The sequence below is a fragment of the Penicillium nucicola genome (assembly GCF_028828085.1).
Source record: "Penicillium nucicola strain IBT 29836 chromosome Unknown utg000008l, whole genome shotgun sequence".
Taxonomy (NCBI): Eukaryota; Fungi; Ascomycota; class Eurotiomycetes; order Eurotiales; family Aspergillaceae; genus Penicillium; species Penicillium nucicola.
Window position 1 is genome coordinate 1311944 of NW_026643132.1, and position 10954 is coordinate 1322897.

At 40.3% G+C, this 10954-nt stretch overlaps 3 protein-coding genes across 3 annotated transcripts; 2 read left to right on the plus strand and 1 right to left on the minus strand.

Moving 5' to 3' along the window:
• Positions 1-597: 597 nt before the first annotated feature.
• On the plus strand, positions 598-1017 carry N7511_007992 (DUF2015 domain-containing protein; the record flags this gene model as incomplete). The annotated part of the gene is made up of 2 exons (XM_057130369.1): positions 598-649; positions 698-1017. 2 exons carry the CDS (start codon positions 598-600, stop codon positions 1015-1017), a joined length of 372 nt encoding a protein of 123 aa, XP_056982152.1.
• Positions 1018-1531: 514 nt separating this feature from the next.
• Positions 1532-2684, minus strand: N7511_007993 (U2 snRNP complex subunit HSH49; the record flags this gene model as incomplete). The annotated part of the gene is made up of 3 exons (XM_057130370.1): positions 1532-2179; positions 2232-2607; positions 2665-2684. 3 exons carry the CDS (start codon positions 2682-2684, stop codon positions 1532-1534), a joined length of 1044 nt encoding a protein of 347 aa, XP_056982153.1.
• Positions 2685-3025: 341 nt separating this feature from the next.
• On the plus strand, positions 3026-4693 carry N7511_007994 (uncharacterized protein; the record flags this gene model as incomplete). The annotated part of the gene is made up of 7 exons (XM_057130371.1): positions 3026-3052; positions 3115-3161; positions 3216-3244; positions 3305-3341; positions 3655-3773; positions 3828-4070; positions 4134-4693. 7 exons carry the CDS (start codon positions 3026-3028, stop codon positions 4691-4693), a joined length of 1062 nt encoding a protein of 353 aa, XP_056982154.1.
• Positions 4694-10954: the final 6261 nt, after the last annotated feature.

Sequence of the window (10954 nt, forward strand, 5' to 3'; positions counted from 1 at the left end):
GAGGTATCGTAGTCGCTATCAAACCGTCTTCACGTCAACCAAATTGTGTGTGTTGAATGCCAAGACTTGAAATGGATGTCTCGCTAAGGCGGCCATTTTAGGAAAGGATTGGTGCCTTTATGCCCTGTGGCCTTGTGGCCTGAGATCGTGGACTTGATGGCCTGAGCAAATAGGCATCAGAGATATCACGCTAAATCGGCTAGTTCGGATCTTGTTCCAACCATGTCCGGAGTAAAGTCGAAGAAGGAGATCAGACCTACGGATATGTAAACCATCTTGTGGATTATATAGATTCTATTGGGTCTTTGAATTGCATACACCAGCTACTGTAACTTTATAGGGAAGGGCGTTGCACCTTTTTTGTCAAATTTCTCCGCTTTCCGCTTTCCGCTGGGATATCTCCAACCCTCTAGGCTGCCGACGGATGCGCTGACGTTGCCTTCCCCATAACCCAACTTCCTTTCATTTTTTCGGTTTCCATGCCGTTTATTCCAGTGACTGCACCCTGTCCACGGGGACACTTCATCTTTTAGAGAGCTGAAGAGTGCCCTTCCGATATCCCCATCCTTAGACCCCCCCTTCCCTGGCATACTCACTATGACCTACCTATTTTATTCTCTCATTTTCACCGTCATTGTATCTGGAACAGGTAAGCTGGTCTACTTGCGACGCTGGAATAGTGCTAACTCGACACCAGCGCTGTACCTAACTCGTGCGCGATGGATTCCACTACTCCCGGTTCCTGACTACATCTACCACCGGCTTCCTTCTAGTTTCACCGCCGATCTGGAGGCTGGTTTAAGCTCATCACAATTCGATCTAGCTGCCAACATCTCTGGTGGCGATTCAAGAGGTGGCTTGGATCAAAAAGCAAAAATGGAGGTGCAAAAGATCATGAAGAATCAGAAGGTTGGCTTTGACGAAGCTCGCCGAATCTACACCGAGCAACGCTTCGCAAAGAACAACATCGGACCTGACGGCCGTCCAAGGGATCCCAAATTCGTTTCCTTCTCATGACCTATCCTCGTCTATCTCACCTGTCGTTCATTAAACATAATTGTATTTTCTTTTTTGTCACGCTTGGTGTTGTTTTGTCGCTAGCAGAGGTCTACTATACTCTCCTTGGAACTCGGCTTTTTCTTTCAACAGTGTATCGCTTGGAGCTATATATTATCCGTCGCATTTGAAGAAAAAATGACGGTTTCTTTGTTTGCTTTTAACCTAACAAGCTTGTCATTCAATAAGGACAGCAATGATCAGGGGCTCAAAACATTATCGGTCTGTTTGGTATTTCTGCATGGGACGAAACCACCTATTATTACAACACCACCCTGGGCATACACTGCCGATAGTAAGCCGGCTCCATGACCCTATTGAGCGCCTGTTGTCGAGGTGCCCGAGGCGGCCACGAGAGGAATATCAAAGTTGAATCAGTGCTTTTGGTATTTGAATCATCAAATCATTTCAAATGAATCTTAAACGGGGTTCAATCAAAGCCTTGGGGGGCTCACCGGACCAGAAGCTACGAGGATCACCGGCTGCCACCATATCCAGGCTGTTGGAAGCCTGGGGGCAATGGAGGCGTACCAGCCGGAGGTCCGAATCCAGGTGGCCCGATTCCAGGTGGCGCAGTTTGTGGGTTAAAAGGCGGCTGACTCGCACCATTGAATCCAGGGGGTAGGAAGGTCTGGGGACCACCATATCCGGCTTGAGATCGTGGGGGCCGCGCAGGGAGCCCAGGTGGCGGCGTGTTGAGCGACTGTGCGGGAGGAGGAACAGATCGATGTTGTGGAGGAGGTACATTCTGATAACCCATAGCTTGTAAAGGGCGACCCATGCTAGCGTCTGGTTGCAATGGTGCGGTACTCAAGGGTCGTGAAATGTCACCATTCGACATGACAGGCGTTGCCGAAACGGGACCAGGCGCACCAAATTGAGGCGGAAGCTGCTGTGTGGGAGGCTGAACATTGTGTTTACGTGCCTGCGCCGCCAGTGTTCGCTCTGCCTCATCACCATGTCTCTCGCCTTTGCCGTCCTTCTTGTAAGCATACTGCACCGACACCTGTTTGTTCATCAAGTACTGGCCATTCATGTTGGAGATGGCCGCATCGGAAGATTCGAAGTCGGCGAACGAGACAAACCCATAGCCCTTGGAGAGATTATTGTCGTCGCGAGCAATCTGAATAAAGCTATTAGCGTGAGGCATCTTACAAGAACGGAAAGGATCTCACCTTGGGTAGATTGATCAGGTTACCGAAACGGCTGAATGTATCATAAAGCACCTGCTCGGTGACCATAGGATCGAGGTTGCCAACAAAGAGTTCGGCGCCAATTTCTACGGTCTTTTGTTTGTCGGCCGATGCCTTATTCACGCGAATAGGTTTGCCGAAGACGCGAATTCCATTCATAATTCTTGATGCATATTCGGCATCTTCTTCGCTGATAAATTCAACAAAGCCATAGCCCTGGTGTAATTGTGTGACCCGGTCTTTTGGCAAATGGACGTTCACGATGCGACCAGCCTGCAGCATCAACTCCCACACGAGACTGTCTGAGGCCCGTTCATCGAGGTTTCCAATATAGACAGTGGCTTCTTTATCTTGTTCCCTGTGCTGAATTAGCATTATGTTTCCTGCTGACGAGTAAGGTGAGAAAGGGTCATACCAATGCCGCGCGCCGGACATCGCAGCGGATCTTAGCTACAGCACAGGCAGCCTAATGACAAAATAGAACTTGCTATCAAGTTGAACTCTGCAGTTTGTATTGTAAGCAAAATTGACACTTGAGTGGTTGTAGAGGTACCGGGCACAGGTGTGGAAGTGAAGGAGGAAGAAGCTCTAGGACGATCACTGACTTTGGCCCCGACTTCCGAAAACTTTTGATTCACCCGCATCACTCACTCCCTCTCTCCCCATCACCAACATACCATTATCTACATCCAGTTCTGATCAGTATCGCTCTCCTGGCCTTTCATTTATCGAGGCACCAACTACCTCTTTTACTCCTAATCCCAATCACAATCACAATGGTTCAATTCTCCGAGGAGACCAAGGTTGGTTCTGAATCTAACCCTTTTACGGCGACAACATACCCATCTCTTATTTTCTTTTGCAGGAGCGTGTCTCAAAGGTCATTGATGTTTCTCGCGTTGCAATTCACTAGTGAGTCTTCTAAGAGTTCTACAGTCATTCCCTGAGCTGACCGACACCTCCCAGTGGATACTTGCCTCTAATTGTGTATCTGGGTACGTTCATATATGAGATTTTCCCGAGCTGGTTATGTGATGAGAGCTAATTAATATCAGGCTACACCTATAGCGACCCTAAGCCCACTCTGTTCAGGTATATCTCGACCCCAGGCGGCATTCTCACCCGTACTAACTAATCAGACTGTTCTCGCCGCTTGCCTAAGTTGGAAGAATCGAGGAACCGACCAGGTTACCATTCGGAGGAAGGTTAGGCTTCAATGAAGGCCACTTGTATTTTTAAATCGGGTCGGAAGATCTATGTTCAATCGATTCATATCTTAGGACGTTTTCTCGTAGACTCGACTCCCGAAGTCACGGGTTTCCCTCTACAACTACTTCCACTTCACCTCCCTCCCCCCCCCCCCCCCCCTCTCCCCTCCGACAAGACACTTTTCTTCGTTTTTCAGGTTCATGACTAGCCATGCCTTCTCGTCATCCATTGTGGAGACTTTAGCTGGATTTACTGCAGGAATTGTGTCGACACTTTCGTTGCACCCTCTTGACCTGGTCAAGACAAGATTGCAAGGTAAGCTCTTTTCTCCCTTCGTATTCATGCTGAAGTTAATACGACCATTTCTAGTTGATCGCTCGACAGCATCTCGGCTAGGCAGTTCGTTGCGAATCATCCGTGAGATCTCTCATCATGAAGGTGGCTTAGCCGCTTTTTACCGGGGATTGGCTCCGAATCTGATCGGGAACTCTACAAGCTGGGCTCTGTACTTCTTGTTCTATAGCAGGTTGAAGGATGTGTTTCAAACATATCGCCAGGAAAGCAATTATATGCTTGCATCGTCCGATTTTTTTCTGGCGTCTGGGAGCGCAGGTAGGTCTGAGATGCTTGGGTCAAAATTTAGTTTTCTATACACTGACCTGTGACTACACCAAGGCGCTATGACGGCTATCCTGACCAACCCAATCTGGGTCATTAAAACTCGCATGTTATCAACCGGCTCTCACGTGCCTGGGGCGTACTCGTCCCTCACGTCGGGTATAAAACAAATATATCGTACGGAGGGCATACCTGGCTTCTACCGTGGCCTTGTTCCGGCGCTGTTTGGTGTCAGTCATGGTGCTCTTCAGTTCATGGCTTACGAACAGCTAAAACTCATGCGGTCCGGGATGAATATCGAAGGCTCTCCCGGCAGCAAGCGAGGTGCCGAGCGCGCATTGGGCAATGTTGACTTTTTCGCAATTTCCAGTTTGTCAAAGGTCTTCGCAGGCAGTGTTACCTATCCATATCAGGTAGTAAGGTCCCGCTTGCAGACTTATGAGGCGCATCGAATTTATCGGGGGGCAATTGATGTTATTTCTCAGATATGGACTCGTGAAGGGACTGCGGGGTTTTACAAGGGTCTTGGTCCAAACTTGTTTCGCGTGCTTCCAAGTACATGGGTGACTTTCTTGGTGTACGAGAACACCAAGGTCTACCTTTCCAGGCTATCGTGAGGTAGGCCATGGCTAGGTCAAGTGCATGCTGCTCCTGGCACATGATTTTGAGCTAGTTTCTCGTATTGTACATGATTCTAGGGCTCTTGGCTGCATATCAATTTTTTTCTAATTACCAAAGACATAATGTCTAGGTTTGTCAGGCCTTGGTACGTACCGGCCAGTCACACTGTCCCTTTTAGTGCCTGCGCGGCCTCTGCTTTTTTGTCAGTAGTGGACTATGTCAGTAGTCGACTTTGTCATTATGTTAAAGTGCAAATAATTGTATCCTTACATGTTAAAGTTGACATATCAGTAGTGTAAGTGGGTCAACTGTCTGCCCTATTCTATATACTGTACATTTTACTGCTAGTATTGTTTTTATACCGATGATTTGTGTTGAAGCTAATCGAATATACCTGGGCACCCTTCTCTCTTATGCCTAGGCGTTGAATAAGACAGTATATTCCTATAGGCGTCTCTTATTAGTCGGATCTAGTATCAGTATTACTCCCCTCGTCTTTGGATGCGACATTACCCAACTAGAATAAGCCTCGGGGGTCTAAAAAATAAATCTAGCCTTCAAGTGCTTCTAAGTACTGCTGGTCCTACCACATATTCTTAAAAGTTTTACGACGTTTCCTTGTCTCAAACTACGCGAGGCATTTTATATAGTAATTGCCCTGAAAAACGAAGAACTTATTGGATCTCTACTTCTCGCCTCTACCTTTCGGTGAGCAATGTATTTTAGACCTAAGTATGAATATATGTAATAATTTAGCTATTTAATTCCAGCTTATTGTTATGGTCTATAAGGAGAGCTTAGTAGGGAGAACGCGGACCAAAAGGTCACTATGACTGCCGTTAGGCTCTCCCACCATACTAAGTATCACACACAGTCAGCCGACCTAGTCCAGTGACCGTCTAGTCCTGTTAGTAGCTGGTAAGTTTGGTCCGGACAGGTAATAGGCCTAAAAAAAAGGAGTGAGTAATAACACCCGAGGGGGAAGATACATTTAATACGATTATGTAGCGAAGAGTAAGGAATGGCAAAGTTAAAGCTTAATATACAGCCTATAAACAAGAGGAAATATAAGCCAACGTAGCTCCTAATAAAATAAATATGTACCAAAAGACTAAAGGGGGGTCTATATAAGATGGGGGGAAAAAGCTCTTATTTATAATAATAGCCTGAAGATATAATATATTTTGTAGATAAGGGAATAATAGGTGGATGTATAACTAAAGGCTGCTACTACCATTTTGGATTTTTGGTTATAAATATTACTTCTGTATTATAATTAAAAGGTAAAACTATACTATATATAGACATTAGTCGATTATTCCTTCACATTGAGTTTATCGTAACTTAGCCCCCGCACTTACCTAATTTGAACCCGATCGAGCCGGTTAACGGATAGTTAAAACAGAAAATTTTTTAGTTATTTCTAGGGGTTATTAATATAGAAGGGTCTAAAGGAGATTAGGCCCATTTCAGGCAGTTTTAGTGGCTATATAGGATATATTAGATTAATATAAGATGGATAGGCTAATACTAAGTATAAAGAGACGTTCAGAGGCTATACGGAGGGTTAGGGGTTATTATATTAAATATCGGGCGAAAAATCGGTTTAACCCTAATTAATGTTTTTTTTTATTTTAATTATAAGGATATAGATCAAATTATGGTAGTTTTGTATAGAAGGTAAGTGGTAGATATTCATTTTGATAATAGGCCTAAGAAAGTGGGATAGGAGGGAATATCCGTAAGGTATATTGATTAGAGGAGTTGAAGGAAATAAAGATAGAAATAAAGAAGAGGCTAGGTAGAGTTCCGATATATTTCTTTATCTTTTATAGTAACCTATTTATATTATATTACTTAATAAAGCGGTAAATTTAAGACTTTTAAGCTCTAATACCGGGTATTTAATAATATATAATAGTTATAGAAATTCTAAAGTTGTAGGATTTTAGCAAAGTTTATTATCATTATTGTCTTGTTATATCGGTATGAAAAAAAGCTTGGAATGTATTAAAAGGCAGTCATTATGATTGGAGAAGTGAAAGGCTAACCTTCTAAAATTTGAAAGTAGTAGGTGTTAGTAGGAGGGAGACCTTCAAGTCAATACATATATATCTATCTATCTATCTATATAGTACACTCAAGCAAGGCTTAGCTGTGGAGATTAAATATCACCTAAGCCAGTCCTGTTTATGCATACACACATTAGCTCCTCTTTATACGAAGAGGACTAGAATTACAATAGACACATTCCTAGGTATAACGACAAATATATTTAGGATTACCATGAGTATTAATAGTTATTAGTTGATAAGAGCACTTTGATAGATTTGAAAACATTTTAATTATTCAATGTAAGGCCAATAAAGAATATATCAAAGCTCTGTATAAAGAAAATAAGATAAAAGGTATAAATGACCGAGCTACAACTTCTAGCTTTATTATGATTATATTAGTAAAGTATAAACTGCTTTAGAAAAATTTCAAATCCTCATTTTAAGCCTAACTAATTGGTATATGGGCGCCTCTATCTATTTTAATTAAAACATTACTCGGAACGCTAAACTAATCGTATTATAGAAGGGAATAAGCTAGTTACCGACAAAGAGTTAGTCTACTCCGTGCTAGGGTAGGATATGGTAGTAGGAACAGACTATTCTTCTAGGTTAAGTATATAATAAAGTAAATTAGGCTATATTACCTCTATAGCCGCGTACGAGGGCATTAACAAGATATTATAGTTATCAGAGAAATCTCAAACTTATTATAATAAATCTGGTTGGTTTAGTCAATTGAAAAGTGTTCAAGTGAAGAGAATTATATCTAGTAAATAGGTTAGTAGGGTACGTAGCCTACTAGTGAACGTGGCGCGATAGTGGATCAATATTATTTATATTAGTCTCTTCTGTTCTTACTTACTATTGTTCGAGTATATAGAAAGAGAATAATATAGATATTATAGCAAATAACCCAGTTAGAGGTTCAAAATGGATAGAAGAAGGAAAGTAAGGTAAACGTTATTATCCTTAGTCTAATATTATTTATTAAATATCAAAAGCATAACCATACTTACGTATTTTACACATAGTTAAATATGGCCTAGCTAAGAGGGATTTAATGAACTAAGAAATAGTATTATCATAAAAAGAGTGTTATTTATTCTATTATAAGAAGAAAGTGCTAGGACTAACTCCTAAATGAGTCTATTATGCGCCTCGGAACCCGATATATAACTCAGATAAGTGGGATCACTATTACTAGCTACAGTGACTTATCTAGTTCCAATGCGCTAGTTATATTACATAGGGACATCGGTTGAATACTAGTCCTACGCTGATTATAGGAATCAGCGTTTAATTTACTTATTATAATATAAATCTATTATTATTGTATACGCTTTATTAAATTCTATTTTCGCTTTACCTACCTAAGCCCGGAGACTAGCGTAGTCTCACGGAAGTTCTAAATACTATTTAAATAAACAGCTAAGGTTTTATTCTATGATTTAGAATATCTTTAGAGTAAAATATCAACGTAGTCAAGGTAGCTGTTTTAGTTAACGTCGTAACTTCCTAGGCTCTTATTCTAGATTATAACATATTATATATAAGTAAATCTATAAATAACCCTTAAGTTCTATAATCTGATGAGACTTTTTATATTAAAACCTTAGTTAGGATATATAGATATAAAAAAAATATAGCTATAATATTAAGCGGTTAAGTTATCACTGCTGGTAATATAGTAGCTTAGTTAAGGGGTTTAATTATAATAGGTAGTTATTTCGTGCCTATAGACCCACTTTATTTACTAGTTAAGCTCTAGGCCCCTGTTACCGGTATGACTGTAGCTAGAGAGAGAACTACGTTGAGATCATAGGGCATAGACTAACGCGATAAATCGCGAAAGCATAACCTATAAAGAAGGAAGTAGTAGAAAAAGTGATTAATTTTTTTTAAAAAAAGAGCCGATATACTTATAGTAAGTAGAGTCCTATACGACGCTAATATATTAAATCTTTAACGCTTCGTGGGTATAAATAAGTTCATTTTCATTGTTCATAATTATTTCGCTTCTTCTCCTTATAATATCTTAATAGCATCAATTCCAAGTACGTTAATACTACAGTTCGCCTATGATACTATTACAAACCAACCTCCTTAACCTCCTTACTAAAAGTGTACCCCTATTCTTATCTACTTATATATGTTACTATCAATAAATACAATATTTAAGCTCGATCACTGATTATTTAACTTAATATTCCCATTAAAGAGTATTGAGCTTATTATATGAAGTATTGGGAAATATTTATTAATAAATATATTAGGCAATGAAATGGGATAGCGCGATGGCAGTCTGGTCAAAGCAGACGGGTCGACAATAGCAGTAGGAGCATAGGCAAACCCAACAAGAGGTAGGGCTATAGGAAAGGAGAGCACATAGGGATGGTCTGAAGAGAAGAATGTGTTTGTCTTGTTCTACGTAGAGTAGAGAGGTCTTAATACATCATGAGTGCTGAATCATCCATAGACCGCTACTTCATGCAGTAAGCAATTCCCCCACTACAGCAACTAATTCTAGTATATAATTATATTAGAAAAATCGACGTGATTTATACTGAAGCGATGCACCCCACCTAACTTAGTCATTTAAACTAGATTTTTCTTACCTAGAACGCTATTAAATTTGACTGAACTAATCGCGAGATCTAGGAAGATAGGACGTTCTATTGTGGCCTTGAATATTATAATCTAAATAACTCGGTGACTCCCTCGTATGTGGCTGCAAAGGTGCTAAACCCTGGTTTACGTTATGGATGTAGCCTTTATTTTGCTGCTTATTCTTTCTTTTTGCGCCTAAACTGCGTACTTCTTTCTTCCTCGAGAATAGCTACTAATTATATTATGATTTAATAGGCTATTGAAACCTAATTTATCGTGCAGTTTAGCGGACTCTTGGGGGGGGGGGGGGGGGGGGGGGGCTTTTTAATCGCTATTTTGATATTAGAAATATTGTAAGAACGGTTTTAGCTCCTACTCGTTACCTTGGCTCGAAGAGGGGTAGGCGTACGTATAAGAATATTGACCTTCGAGGGCACCTGATTAGGGTTAAAAGGTAGCAAACCGGCGACCAATAAGCTATTCTTAATAGCATCTGGTTAAAAAGCCTTTATAAGTGCGGAAGGCTAGGCTTTAAGGAAGTCTAGTCTATTAATATAGTTGAATTAAATCCGTATTTTTGATTTAATAAGCCGACTATAGGCGCCTGTTAATACAGCAAAATAACTTGTATTAAGGGGTTATTAAAGGCGAGATAAATTCGAAGGTATGTAAATTGCGATAATATTGTTCATGTTAAGGTCGTTAAATGTCGGAGTTAAATAATTACTATAGCTGTTAAGTATTAAGAGTCTATACTTCACTTCGTACGAGAGGAAGTAGACGGAATAAGAAGAAGCTCTTCGAACTATCGAAGGCGAATTTTATTAGAGGTATATCTATTAGGACTAGCCTCGAATCTCTAATCGTTCGGAAGGTTGTTGTAATAGGATTCGATAAAGATTTGCCTTTAAAGCTTACGTATAGAGGAAGCGCCTACCCTGTCGAACTTGTATACTTAAATGTAGTCACCTACGTGCGATTTCTAGGCTATAAAAATGAAATCGCTAACCCCAAAATTTATTTCTTCTCATAACCTTCGTGGTCGAAATTGAGTATGTTATAAAAAAGCTAGTCTTTTAAAGTTGTCTATATTAGTAAGATCGATAATTTATAATAGGATAGACTTTTAAGAGAAAATTCCTTAGATATATAACCTAATGATATTCATATGTAGCTTGTTGATAATTGGAACGTCTTAAAGGAAGAGTTTTTCAGTAAGTTATCAAAGCCCTAGACTTAAATAACATGCTTTCTTAATATGTTTTCTATTAGATGATCTAGACAGTATTATTTGATTGCTAGATGTGATATATTTCAATAAATTCTTAACACTTCGAGTATATCACGTTTTGTATATTACAATGAAGATATTTATGGTTCTTCCAATATTAGGTAACAATTAATTGAATTAAAAATAGTGTTCTTATAACAGTGTTCGCCAAGATAAGGCGCTACTCGATAATCTACTAAATCTAATGATAAACCTATATATGTTTTGTATACTTAGTCTCTTATTGCATCGAGTCTTAATGTTATTCTATTTACATGTAGAACTAATATTTTATCTCTCACTATGGTAAGGGGCGTTCGGAG